Source organism: Petaurus breviceps, unplaced genomic scaffold (assembly GCF_028583685.1).
Source record: "Petaurus breviceps papuanus isolate PSGF00001 unplaced genomic scaffold, PetGlider_PUasm1.0 76, whole genome shotgun sequence".
NCBI lineage: Eukaryota > Metazoa > Chordata > Mammalia > Diprotodontia > Petauridae > Petaurus > Petaurus breviceps.
Window position 1 is genome coordinate 59015396 of NW_027186473.1, and position 14688 is coordinate 59030083.

The 14688-nt window shown below is 38.2% G+C and overlaps 1 protein-coding gene and 1 long non-coding RNA gene across 9 annotated transcripts in view; one reads left to right on the forward strand and one right to left on the reverse strand.

The window, feature by feature from the left end:
- Positions 1-8456, reverse strand: part of LOC138175170 (uncharacterized) — a 102021-nt gene extending 93565 nt beyond the window's left edge. Inside the window, exon 1 of one of the 7 annotated variants that reach the window (XR_011171907.1) lies at positions 8135-8456. This is a non-coding gene — a long non-coding RNA (uncharacterized lncRNA). The remainder of the gene's footprint in view (positions 1-8134) is intronic. The other 6 variants (XR_011171908.1, XR_011171909.1, XR_011171912.1 and 3 more) reach the window with 6 other exon arrangements.
- Positions 1-12236, forward strand: part of TLR2 (toll like receptor 2) — a 33497-nt gene extending 21261 nt beyond the window's left edge. For both annotated transcript variants that reach the window (XM_069105584.1, XM_069105583.1), the window contains exon 2: positions 9208-12236. In XM_069105584.1, coding sequence (XP_068961685.1) covers positions 9224-11572 — 2349 coding nt within the window. In that variant the 5' untranslated portion in view covers positions 9208-9223 and the 3' untranslated portion in view covers positions 11573-12236. The remainder of the gene's footprint in view (positions 1-9207) is intronic.
- The last annotated feature ends 2452 nt before the right edge of the window (positions 12237-14688 follow it).

Consider the following 14688-nt stretch of genomic DNA (forward strand, 5'->3'; position numbering starts at 1 on the left):
AAGGTCAGGAAAGACAGATGGAGCCAGGTTGTGGCTGTATCTACATTTAGATATTGGGTACCCAGAGTTTGTAATGATAATCACCTTTCCTGTAATTGATATTCTTTGAGAGACACTTTCTTCTCCTCTGCATACATTTGTTGACAGTGTGTTTGTGAGATATCTGATTGGTTTCCTTGCTACTGTAGACATTTTAGAGTTGGAAGAAGCCTCAGAGAGCATCATCTCTCTTTTTACATTGAAGAAAATTGGGGCATGTAAAAGTACTGTAACTGGTCCAAGTCCATGAAGGTAGTCACTGGAAGAATTGGGACAAGAATCTAGGCCTGGCTTTCAGTCTGTTAGAAACCAATTGATACCAAAATTTGGGTATCAAAAGAAGCTTATTGAGGAGAAGTTCAGAGGAATTGAAAGTTTCTGACCAGAAGTGGACTCTGCCCTTCTTTGGGAAGAGGGAGTGCTGAATATAGAAGTGAGAAGAGTTTTATACTATTAGTTTGGCAAGGAAACCTCCCTTTAGAGGACAGATTGGTTTATTCTCTTCAAGGTTACAATCTTCCCCATACGCCCATTACATATTTCTCCTAAGCATGATTCCCTCCCTTCATCATATGTTATCATGTATTCCATGTTCTATTAATGAGGCTCTAATTCCATGCAGAGTGTGTCATGTAATGTACATGAAGTTTATTAAGCATGAGCAATAGTAATTTTAGGTTTAAACCAGATCAGTCCTTATCCTAGTCTGAGGGTCTCTCAAGGCTCCTTGAAGTCTGCCTTCTGATTGGTTGGGTCCATCTGCTGTCTGTTAACTCCCTTTATCAGTTTTACTTCAGTAATTTCTAGCAGTTCTGTGGAAACTTAGCTCTTTGCTATCTCTCGCAAGTACAGAGCTCTTTTTTCTATGACTCACTACTATTTCATATCACTATAAGATATAGTGTTGGAAGGAACCACGAAGATTCCTTTTCTTGTCCACCCTGATCCCCCCGCCATCTCAAACATTTACAGATAACATGTCTGTCTTATAATTCATTAAATTAGATTTTAGAGAGTGGTTTAGAGTGCTTATATGTTAGGTTACCTGCCCTGAGTTATGCAGTCAGAAGGTGAGTCCCTGGTCCTGCCTGATGGTCAAGGTAGGGGTCAAAGTAGCCCTTTGAGCCAGATTAGCTCCTCCACAAGACTGAATCCAAGTGTTGAAGTATAGCACTTCTCATCAGGCTTTCTTATACTGATTCACTCATTCATTTATTCAACAAATGTTAAGGGAGTCTTTTTATATGCTCCCTAATTGCCTTTGGGTTTGGTTTGTGTGTGATGGGTAGAAATAGAGCTCCTTGAGAGCAGGGATTGTTTTTGTTTCTGTTTGTTTGTTTTTATCTTTCTTTTAACCTCCAGTACTTAGTGCAGTGCGCGGCACATGATAGGTCAAAATGAGCTGACTTAATAAATGCTAGGATTGACTGACTGACATCAAGATCCCCTGGGTTCAGATCCTACCTCCTCCTCTCACAAGATGTATGAATTTGGGTTGGTTGCCTGTGTAAAAAGGGGATTATAATAGGTCTAGTGTGTACCCCACTGGATGGTTTATGATTCCCTCCCCCCCCTTCGCCCAGAGAAATAATATATGTAAAGCATCATGTAAATGCCAGCTATTTAGGTTGTACTGGCGAATGATTGTAGAGCATCTGGTGCTTTGGGGATATTTTCTGTAGCTTTGGAGATGTTTTTTCTAAAGCTGGCTGTATTTTCTTGAGTGAGTAATGGAGTTAATTCTCAATGAGAATGAGAAGTAGAGTGGTGGAACCGATACAGTGCTAGGTTGGGAGCCTGGAAGATCCTGAACTCAACTCCTATTAAGGCGGTGACCTTGGGGGAGTAACTCTAGGAAAGTGGGAAGAACAAGCACTCTGCTAAAATCTTATTTGATCCTTACAACCACCCTGGGGGGTAGGTACTAATATCATCCAATTTTACTTTTGAGGAAACTGAGGCCAGCAGAGGTTAAGCATTTGCCTAAGGTCATGTAGCTAAGTGTCTGAGGCCTCAATTTGAACTTAAATTTTCCTGACTCCACCAGTGCTGCTGCTCACCAGTGCTCCTGAATAGCTTAAGATTTGTCTGCCTCACATTCTCTCCCTATGTCCTTCCAGACTTGCCAAGATCTGAAAGGGGTACAGATTTGCATTAATAACTTTAAAAACCAAACTATACATAATAAAGGTTCATTGCTGTTGTTCAGTAGGGTCGGACTCTTTGTGACCCCATTTTGGGGTTTTCTTGGCAAAGATGCTAGAGTGGTTTGCCATTTTCTTCTCCAGCTCATTTGACAGATGAGGAAATAAAGGCAAATGGAGTCAAATGACTTGCCCAGGGTAACACAGCTAGTAAGTGTTTGAGGCCAGATTTGAACTCAGGAAGATGAATCCTCCTGACTCTAGGCCCAGCATTTTATCCACTATGCCACCTAGCTGCTCTTATAATAAAGGCTCACTCACAACTTCTTCAAACTGCACTTGTATATTGAAATGGTTTTTGTTGTTGTTGTTGCTGACAACAAAAAGATTTACAAGGATCTCTAGAGTTGTTGATAATTCATCTGTTGATTTTCACAGCACTTCATTCATTCATTCATTCAACAATTAAGAAATCTTAAGCACACTACCTCTGTCAGGTACTAGGGATAGGAGAACCAAAAGAGGACACATGCCTTGACCAAAGTGATTTTCCTGAAACATAGATCTGATCTCGTCATCCCCCTGCTCAGTAAACTTCCTTGGCTCCGTATTGCCTTCCGAGATCAGATACAAAAATCTTCTTTTTAACATCCAAAGCCCTTCATAACCCAGGCCCCTCTCGCCCTTCCAGTCTTCTTACACCTTACGCCCTACCATGTGCAGCATCTTCTCCAGCAATTCCCCATATGCTCTCCCTCTTCATTTCTGCTTCTTGACTTCTCTAACTTCCTTGGAGTCCTAGCTAGAACCCCATTTTCTTCAGGAAGTCTTTCCTAACCACTCTAAATTCTAGTACCTTCCCTCTCCTAAGTGTTTCTTGGCAAAGATGCTAGAGTGCTTTGCCATTTTCTTCTCCAGCTCATTTGACAAATGAGGAAATAGAGGCAAATGGAGTCAAATGACTTGCCCAGGGTAACACAGCTAGTAAGTGTTTGAGGCCAGATTTGAACTCAGGAAGATGAATCAGTATATAGCTTGTTTGTATATATTTGTTTGCTTGTGGTCTCCCAAAGTAGATGGAGAACTCCCTGAGGGCAGGGACTGACTTTTGCTTCTATTTTCTGAATGTTTAACACATAGTAGGTTCTTAAAAAATGCTTATTGACTAACTGTGGTAAAAAAAAAAAACAACCTTATATTCTATTGGGGGTGAGATATACTTGACGCATAGATAAATAGATACAATCTAATATTGGGGGATGGAGGATACCACTAACAGCCAGGGAGGAGTCTCAGAAAAATACTGTTAGGTAGTGTCAACCTTCAGAATTAGGTCTAAGAAAGACAAACAGCATTAGGTCACATCAGTGTTTATTTCTCTCAAAGCCTGCAGCATGCATGTGTCCATGCAAGGGAGCCAGTCTGGAACTGAGCTCACTTTAGGGTTAGAGTGCACAGTTTATATGCCCTTCCAATTTCATCCCTGGATCCCTGGACAGAAGAAATACCTCTTTTATCAGACCACCTGTGGATTTGGGCCATGTAGACAAAAGAATCTGTCTCCACCCAAGCCTCAGCAGTACACAAGGGGCTTCCCAACTTTAGATTAAATTGCTTGCAAGCTTGTGAGTGAGAGAAGTGAAACCTTCTGAGACTATACTCTAAAATCTAGTAAGACTTTTCATGGGAAACAGGCCTGAGTTCCCCTTCACAGGAAATCACATGATTTAGAAGGACTCAGAGCAGTAGGGAGTCACCCCTCTCCTCAGTGACACCTCAGCACAGGATATGCCAAATAAGGACAGAAGTGCTTTCTCAAATGTATATTAGGTGGTCTACTGTTTCATTGTTCTGGTATTTGAGGTAGGTTGTCACTCTTAGATTGTGCACCTGACTTCCAACCAATGGAAGAAAAGGGTCAGGAGGGGAGTGGGGGAGAATTCCGAGTTAGGGCTTTATAACTTCATCATTTCCTTTTGTAAATTGCTTCTCCTCCCTGACCATTTGTCAGGGTTGCCCTTTCTTGAGATTGTAATAAACCATTCTTTCCTGCTTCCTAACTTGAGAAACCTCTGAGTATTATTTGCGTAAGGATTTCTGTTGCACACAGTTTTTGGGGTACACACACTTGAATGGGGGCTGATCACATGAGAAGAGTCAATGCAATCTCATTATCAGAAATGTACATCTGAAGAATGTACTTAAATGTACTTAAATGACTTAAAGTCAGGACATGGAAAGAAGGGGGTTGGGAGAAGTTCTGAATCTCCAAGATATTGGTTATTAATAATCCTTTTTCAAATTCCCCCATGAATCACTAACTGATATGGCCAACACTTCATCAAGGGTTTGGGGACTTATTATGGTAACATAATTATGGTAACAATGTGGGAGGGTGGAGGGAGAAGGGAGAAATTGCTAGACGAATTGAGAAAACCAAAGAGGGCAGTCCCCTTTCATGAGTAGACCTTACAGATGAAATATCCAAAGAGAAAAAGTAAACACTGAGTAAAATTGTCCATTTAAGACTCAGAAGTCTCATTTCATGCACCTGTCTGGTTCTCAGGACACCATCTGTTGGAGTTCTCTGGTCTGAGTGTGGTCTAAGCAGTTTTCAGCTTAGAGTCAGGTCACTTGTAGAAATCCTTTTTCTTTGTTAAAATTTCCTACAGGGGAGGCTAGGTGGCACAGTAAATAGAGCACCAGCCCTGGAGTCAGGAGGACCTGTGTTCAAATCCGGCCTCAGACACTTGACACACTTGACACAGTTACTAGCTGTGTGACTTTGGGCAAGTCACTTAACCCCAATTGCCCTCCAAAAAGGCAAAAAAAAATTTCCTACAAAAATGGCCTTAACACAATTTTAAATTACTTTGCCAATAATCAGGTCAAATAATGCAAGTAAGTTATTTACAAAAATGCATTTCCAACTTCTAGCCATGTTCAAATAAATAACTCCTAATTAAAGTGAACATTTTTTTAAGGCATTTACAAGATAGACCACAAGCCATTCTTCTTCTAAGATAACTAATTGTAACAGAACTCAGACAGTTCTGCTATTAACATATATTAAAATAATTATATAAAATAAAATAATCATATAAAATAATATAAAAATAACATATATAATAACAACATATAACACAATCATGTCCTGGTTTCACAGGTCTTTGAGTTAATTATGCCCATACCATTATAAGGAACTAAAAGATACCAACTCATACAGGCATATATAACTAGTAACAGACGTCAAGGCTAAATACTTAAGTTAGTTGTTTGGAATATAGAAAGGAATAAAATTCTAGGCCAAATAGCTCAAATCTTATACTTGCATCTTACTATAGTAACTCAGATATGCCCCAATATTAGCTTATAGGATAAAGATTTAATATTGTGTTCATACTGGTCATCTGACATGATTATAGGAATTTGACATAAAAGAATAGGGACATAACTATGCACTAAGAGAATAATGCTTCCCTAACTTTATGTCAATTCCAGGCAATTGAGGCAAAACTGCATTGAGCCAGGTTTAAAGTCAGCCAGTTGGGATATTTTCTATTCCATGTATCCTATTGGGGAAATTGAATCAGGAGACTCAGCTCATGCAAATAGTCATTGTCCCAGCCTTTCCCATGAGAACATCTGCTGCAGTTCATAGATGTAAAATCTCATAGGATTGCTGGCTCAATAGCATTCCTTGATGGTCATGCCTGAAGTCAGATTCAGAATAATATCAGTTACCAGTTCCATAAGGTCTTGAATAGCAAATTCCAATAATCAGAGTTTCAAATCCCACATTGGTAACAGTAAGAGATTCATCACAGAAAAATACTATTGTTCGAAGAACCCATTTAAACAATGGGAACATCTTTAAGGTTAGTTGTAAGTAGTTTGCATACATTTCTACACCTGTTCTAATTCCAGATTAAACAACAAACAAAAGTAAAATCAAATTTCCCATTAAGATAACACAAGATAGCTCATAAATTATTCACTAACATAACTGTCTGTTCTAAAATCCTATTCCTTTAAACAAAAACAGAAGAGGTTCCTGCTTTTGACCTCACAACTTAATAGATTTAACTCTGTTTCTCAAGCTTGTTTACCCTTCTCTAATTAGACTCAATATGAAAGAATGAGATACTTTAGAAATGAAATCTTACAAATAAGTTCAAACACTAATTTTATCTCTTACTTAGGTCATGGAATGACTATAAATTCAGATCAAAACAGCAAGATCTTTCCCACTTACAACTCATTACAGTAATTTAGATGCGTTAGTATTAATTGCTAGCCTTAGATCTATGATGTTGCTTCTATTGAGCTGCTGACTCTGACTCTGTTTCTCTGAAAACACCTATTTGAGGCTGGAACAAGGACATAACAAACCTACGAATGAAATTTGGAAATTCACAGGTTTGGATACAATTGTTATCAATATCAAATTATGATCAAAACAAACTATCTCACAAATTAAAATTTAGTAGACCTAAAAATCATAAAACGATTTTTACAAAACATTTCTTTGTAAAAGTATTTCCCTTTTTAAAAAATATCTTAAAAATTATCCTGATGTTAAAAGGAATAATCACTAAATTATTAGGCATGAATTAAATTAGTTGGAAACCTCTAAAATTGGAATTTATCAAAACTAAGTTTGTGTAAAATGTCTTTTAAGTAACATGAATAAATCCCCAAAGCACTATAACAAACTAAATTCCTAATTACCACAATATTCCTAGTTACCTAAATTCTCTAGTCAAAGAAGTGTTTGTAATGGGGAATAGATTCAGTTTTTATAAGGCAAGAAGAATATACCCAATTAAATTAGTCTTATCACAAAACAAAGTTTACTACATCTTCAAAATTTTACTCAGTATTTTTTTCTTCCCTTAGAAATTAAGAAAACAATTACATTCTGGAATCTCACATAGATAGTGAATGAGATATCTTACAAACTTTCCAATCAACAGATATATAAATATATCCTTAGATGAAGTAGACTTGAAAATCACACCCTTATTTTGCGGCAGGATTCCCATTTACCCAGTAAGAATTCCACAACACAGAAAACTCTTGCACAGGGTTAGTAAGAATTTATGACTAGATGATTAAAAAAATCTTTGTGTTTTTTTTTGTGGGGGAGGGTGGTTTTTTTTTTGGAGGGGGGAAGGCAGGGCAATTGGGGTTAAGTGAATTGCCCAAGGTCACACAGCCTAGTAAGTGTTAAGTGTCTGAGGTCAGATTTGAACTCAGATCCTCCTGACTCCAGAACTGGTGCTCTATTCACTGCACCACCTAGTTATCCCCCTTGTCATTTTGCAAAGGAGATTTTACAAAGTCTTTTCTTTGTATAATTACCAATTTCCCTTTAAAAAAAAACTACCTTTGTAAATACTTGAGGCTGATAGAATGACCTAAGAGCTTCCTAAACCATTCAGTTTTTTTCCTGACAGTATAATTCTTAATCTAACAACATCTAGATTATAAAAGAAATTGCTTTTCTAACAACATAAGTGATACAATTGTTTACCAAATTACACAATATAAAAATACTTAGAAATATAACAATACCATAAACAATATCGTGTATCTAAAACTTGAAACAAAACCAATTAATTAACAATCAGGTGACCTTAATTTAGTTGAATGTGCTTCCAAATTACCTTACATAGATATTCATCTCATCACTACTGGTATTGTATGCTGATCATGTCTAAAAACCCACAAAGTTATCAAGTTTGAAGCAATTACATCTAATCAATAAAGATTCAATAAAACAGTTAACAGTCCTATGCCAAGCACTGTGCCTAGCACTGTACAACTATGGGATCCTCACAACAACCCTGAACCTGTATCCCCAGAGACAGCTCAGAGGGAAAAACTCAGACCACACTAAGCAAGTCCAATGATAGGAACAGGAAGTTGGGGAGGAATTTATCACTTACCTATCCTCATCAGAGCCAAAATTTTCAGGAGAATAAGTCCTGGGTGCCTAATTCCAATGATGTCAGGGGAAGAGTCCAGTTTCTCCTTGCTTGTCCTAAATGACACCAAAATGTCAGCCTTCAGAGTTGAGGAAAGACAAATAGGGTTAGGTCACATCAGGGTTTATTTCTCTCAAAGCGGGCAGCATTCATGCATCCATGCAAAGGAACCAGTCTGGAACTGAGCTCACTCTGGGTTTAGAGTGCACAGTTTATATGGGGTGGGGTGGGGTGCTAATAATATCACTTCATCATCATTTCATCCCTGGACAGAGAAAATGCCTCTTTTATCAGACCACCTCTGGATTTAGGCCATCTAGAGGAAAGAATCTGTCTCCACCCAAGCCTGAGCAGTACACAAGGGGCTTCCCTACTTTAGATTAAATTGTTTGCAAGCTTTGGTGGGAACTGACCAAGATAAGGAGAATCAATGCAATCTTATTCTCCTTCTGAAGAAAAACTGAACTTAAAGTTAAGACATTGAAAGAAGGGGGTTGGGGGAGTTCTGAATCTCTAAGATATTGGCTATAAATAATAATCATTTTTTACAGTAGGCAGTCCATTTATTATTATTCTCATTATTACAAATGGGCAAACTGTACCTCAAAGTTAAAAAAAAAAGTTATTTTCCCCACGATCACTTAGCTAGTATCAGAGATAGAATATGAACCTAGATCTTTCTCCCTTCCTGTCAAAGATTGCTGTTGTACCTATGCCATATAAACGTGTGAAGCTTCTAGAAGATGGGGAAACTCCTGGCAAATCTAAATTGGAATATGATTTAGTTTTGATGAGTCTTTGGAAGTTACTTGAGACAGATGTTAGCATTTATATGACACTTTAAAGTGGGCGAATGACTTGACACATACATCATTTGAGTCTCACAACTATCCCAAAGGGAAGTATTACAGAAGTACGAACAAACTTAGGACCATTACAATGTTTATGGGATGTTGTTCTAGGATTATTAGCCTTGGTGAGTGCTATATTAGGGTAAACAGAGTCACTCATCCTGACTTCTTTTTCTTTTTAAGGCTGAGCTCCTGGACCATGAGACATGCCAGGTGGGCTGTGTGGGTCTTTTGGATTGTAATTAGTCTCTCAGAAGAAGACGCTCCTAAGCAGACTTCTATGTCATGTGATTCTGTTGGTGTCTGTGATGGCCGTTCCAAGTCTTTGAGCACCATTCCTTCAGGCATGACAGAGGCTGTGAAACAATTGGACCTGTCCTTCAATGTGATCTCACACATCAGAGAAACAGACCTTCGGACCTGTGTCAACCTGGAAGTTCTAGTGTTGCAATCTAACCAAATTCGTGAAATAGACCCAAATTCCTTTCAGTCCCTGGGAAATTTGAAGCATCTGGACTTGTCCAACAATAACTTGTCTCGTTTGTTACCCTCCTGGTTTAATTTCCTTTCTTCCTTGCAGGTTCTACACTTGCAGGACAATCCCTACCCACGACTTGGGTCAAGCCCTCTTTTTTTGCACCTATCCAACTTGATGGTTCTTAAAGTAGGGAGCAACATCTTAGAGCTTCAGAAACAAGACTTTGAAGGGCTGAGTATGCTGGAGGACTTTGAGATTGAGGCAGATTATCTGCAGAAATATGAGCCAGGAAGTCTGAAGTCTTTACACAACATAAGCCACCTGGTTCTTAGCATCAAGAAGCCAATTTTACTATCTGACATCATGGTTGACCTTGCAAGTTCTTTGCAGTGTTTGGAACTGAGAAATACTGATCTGGCAAATTTTTATTTTTCACTGCCATCTGATGCTCCCAGCCTGCTTTTTGAGAAGACTATATTTAGAAAGGTGAAATTCACAGATAAAAATTTTATTGAAATTCTTAAAATATCTTCCTTTGCTTCTGAATTGTCAGAGACTGTATTTGAGGATTGTGAACTTAATGGAATTGGAGCCTGGGAAGATGTGTTTTTAAGTAGAATTGAAAATCTAGGGAAACTTGAAACAATCATCATTCGGAGATTAAGGATTAGAAATTTTTACAGTTTTTATGACCTGAAACCTGTGTATTCATTATTAGGAGGAATCAAGAGAATTACCCTGACAAGTAGCAAGGTTTTCCTTGTCCCTTGTGAACTCTCAAGAAATTTGAGATCCCTAGAGTATTTTGATCTCAGTGATGGTTTGATGAGTGAAAATAGTTTAGAAAATTCAGCTTGTGAGGGAGCTTGGCCCAGCCTGCACACCTTAAGTTTGAGTCAAAATAAATTTGAATCCCTGAAAACAGTGGGGGAACTCTTGCTAACTGTGAAAACCCTGACTTATCTTGACATTAGCAAGAATAGCCTTGACTCCATGCCTGACAATTGTCAGTGGCCAAGGAAGTTGAAATATTTGAACATCTCTAGCACAAAAACCTATAGGGTAACTCCATGTATTCCCCAGACTCTAGAAATCTTAGATATCAGTAATAACCAGCTCAGTGATTTTCACTTGCATCTGCCACATCTTAAAGAGCTTTATCTTTCCAGAAATAAGCTAAAGACGCTACCAGATGCTGCTAATTTACCCAATTTAGTGGCAATGAACATCAGTGGGAACACAGTGCATTCTTTCTCTAAGGCACAACTTGAGTCTTTTCAGACTATGGGAAGTTTGGCAGCTGGAGGCAACAACTTCATTTGTTCTTGTGAATTTCTATCTTTTGTCCACAATGAACAAGCCCTGCTGGCTAAAATCCTGACAGATTGGCCAGAAAGCTACCTCTGTGATTCTCCATTCCAAGTGAGGGGCAAGCAAGTTCAGGACGTCCGACTTTCCTTCTCTGAATGCTACCGGGTGCAGCTGGTGGTTGCAATCTGTTCTTTCCTTTTTCTGCTGGCCTTGCTGGCTGGAGTTCTATGCTACCGGTTTCATGGCATCTGGTACATGAAAATGATGTGGGCCTGGCTCCAGGCCAAGAGAAAGCCCAGGAAAATTGTAGATCGGGAGATTTGTTATGATGCTTTTGTTTCCTACAGTGAAGGAGATACTAACTGGGTTGAGAACTTCATGGTCCAGGAACTGGAGAATTTTGACCCCCCCTTCCGACTGTGTCTCCATAAGCGGGACTTTGTGCCTGGCAAGTGGATCATTGACAACATCATTGACTCCATTGATAAGAGTCATAAAACACTCTTTGTGCTTTCGGAAAGCTTTGTCAAGAGTGAGTGGTGTAAGTACGAACTAGATTTCTCTCACTTTCGCTTCTTTGATGAAAACAATGATGCAGTTATTCTGATCCTCCTGGAGCCCATTGAAAAGAAAGCCATTCCCCAGAGGTTCTGCAAGCTTCGGAAGATCATGAATGCCAAGACCTACCTAGAGTGGCCCAGGGATGAAGCTCAGCAGGAGGTGTTTTGGTTCAATTTGAGAGCTGCTATAAAATCATAGGCAAGTGGAGTTAAAAACTTAGCTTTATCATTCCTAGCTTGTAGGAAATTATAGTGTATATTTTCCCCCTATTTTTCTGAACAAAGACTAGATTCTCCCCAATATCTAAGGCTTTCTCTAGTGGTTTTTATAGCTTATGGAGTTACGTTAGACCTTCTGGACTTCAAAGACCTAAGGGATTTTGTGTTTACCTCCTAAGATTGCTTGTTCACATCCAGGTAGTGTGCTGTTTCAGGCACCCTCTGGGTCACTTGATTTCCTGACATGAATTATTAGTATTTTTTTTTTTAGTATGGATCATTTGCCTAAGCTGGTTAGAGGCTGCTGCTAAGAATCCAGGGTTGTTACATTAAAAAAAAATAGCATGAGTATCTCCATTTTGCTCTTTATCCACTGTTTTGTTCAACTAAGTCTCAAACTCATCTGATTTTAAGTCACAACATTACTCCTCCTTTGAACTGTCACCCAACTTCAGGAATGTCACAAAAAATACCTCTCTCCCTCTCACCAATAAGAAACCAGGTGTCCTAATGCCTACATCCTTTTTTTCACTCCCTCCAAGCTGTCTATTAACTGTGTAGAAACCAATGGTCTGCCAAGAGCCTGGGACCCAGTTTGTTTCTGCAACCACATCTTACTAAATAAATCATTTGTCTGGATGATACTCAGTTTCTTTATTTCATTGTAACGGTATTAATGAGTAACAGCCAGAAGGGGGCAATGTTAACGTGGGACAACAGAAACCTTCACCATAGAAAGCCCCTAAGAGCACTATGGTAAGATTTTCTTTTGAAGGACTTTCTTGGTGAAGAAATGCTTGTCCTTGGACCTCTACTCTCACTTTGAACCACATCTGGATGAGGTGATTAGTCCCTGATGAAGGTGCCACAAGGGCCAGCTCTAGTGAGCCAATGGCAATACCTTTAAGGAAATTCTCATTGGCATGGGAACAGGAGAAGTTTTCCATTCAGAAGAGAATGAAGAAAAATAGAACTTTCAAATCATGTAAAGATAGTCTAAAACATAAAAATCCAAACGAGTTCCTGATCTGGTTTGAAGGAAAAGCCTTTGATTACTGCAAATTAAAAACGTTAAGGCTTCTTCCCAAGAACTGTGGACTGAAGCAAACAGAATATTGGTATTGCTGCATTGCTGTCTCTGATGTGGTCTGTTTCTTTATCTCTCTCTTACCAACAGCCTCTGTTCTGGCACATGCCTTCTCTCTCTCTCTCTCTCTCTCTCTCTCTCTCTCTCTGTCTCTCTCTCCTTCTCTCTTTCTTTCTACTCTCTCTCTCCTCACCCTTTGTATAGACTTTTCATTTACTCTCTGTATTCTGCATTACTCCCTCCCAATTATTTTTTACTTTTTGTATTCAGTTTTGAAAATTTTCAGTTCCAAATTCTCCCCCTCCCTCCAGTCCTTGCCCTATGCATTGAGTGATGTGATAACCATTGTACATCTGAAATCATGCAAAATATTTTCATTTTAGCCATGTTGCAAAAAAAGCAAGAAGAATAAGATGAAAAAGTATGCTTCAGTCTGCATTCAGATTCATTAGTTCTATCTCGGGAGGTGGATATCATTTTGCATCATGAGTCCCTTGGAATTGTCATGGATCATTGTATTGATGAAAGTAGTTAAGTCTTTCAAAGTTGATTATGGTTATAATATTGATGTTACTGTGTTCAATGTTCTCCTGGTTGTGCTTCCTTCCCTTTGCATCAATTTAAATAAGTCTTCTCAGGTTTTTCTGAAACCATCTTCTTAGCCATTTCTTAAGCACAAAGTATTCCATTGCAATCATATTCCACAACTTGTTCAGGCATTCCCAAATTAATGATCATCCCCTCAATTTCCACTTTTTTACCAAGACCAAAATAACTGCTATAAATATTTTTACACAAATAGATTCTTTTTTTCCCTTTGATCTCTTTGGGTTATAGACCTAGTAGTGATATTGCTAAGTCAATAGTTTTATAGCACTTAGGCATAGTTCCAAATTGTTCTCCAGAATAGTTGGACCAATTCACAACTCTACTAACATGTATTACCATACCTATTTTTTCCCACATCACCTCCAACATGTCATTTTTTCCTGTCATTTTAGCCAATCTGATAACTGTTAGGTGGTTCCTCAGAGTTCTTTAAATTTGCATTTCTCTAATTATTAGTGGTTAGAGCACTTTTCCGTATGAGTTTTTAAAAAAAGAAATGTAAACAGTTTGATTTTGAGACCCTCATGATTACTATTATGTTTACCTTGTTATGTTTCTCTTGAGTCTTGTGTTTGCAAGTCAAGTTTTCTATTCAGCTCTTGTCTTTTAATCAGAAATGCTTGGAAGTCCTCTATTTCATTAAATATCCATTTTCCCCCTTAAGGATTATATTCAGTTTTGCTGGGTAGTTGATTCTTGTTTGTAATTCCAATTCTTTTGCTTTCTGTAATATCATCTTCTAAATTCTTTGCTTTTTTTTTTTAACATGAATGTCACTAAATTTTGTGTGATCCTGACTGTGGCTCCACAATATTTGTATTATTTCTTGCTGGCTGCTTTTCTCTTTGATCTGCAAGCTCCGAAGTTTGATTATGATATTTCAGGGAGTTTTCATTTGGGGATCTCTTTTAAGAGGTGATCAGTAGATTCTTTCAATTTCTATTTTGCCCCCTGGATCTAAGGTATTGGGGCAGTTTTCCTTGATAATTTCTTGAAATATGATGTCTAAACTCTTTCATTGACCCTGGCTTTCAGGTAGCCCAACAATTCTTAAATTATCTTTCTTTAATCTATTTTCTTGGTCAGTTGTTTTCCCAATGAGATAGTTCCTATTTTCTTCTTCTTTTGACTTTTGTTTTATTGTTTCTTGATGTCTCATTAGCTTTTACTTGACTGATTCTAACTTTTAAGGGATTATTTTCTTCAGTGAAACTTTGTACCTCTTTTTCCATTTGACAAACTCTGCTTTTTATGTTCTTTTCTTCAGTGAATTGTTTACCCTCCTTTCTAATTTTGCTTTTTCAGGCATTATTTTCTTCAGTATTTTTGTATGCCTCTTTTACCAAGCTGTTAATTCTTTTTTCATAATTTTATTGTATCACTTTCATTTCTTTTCCCAA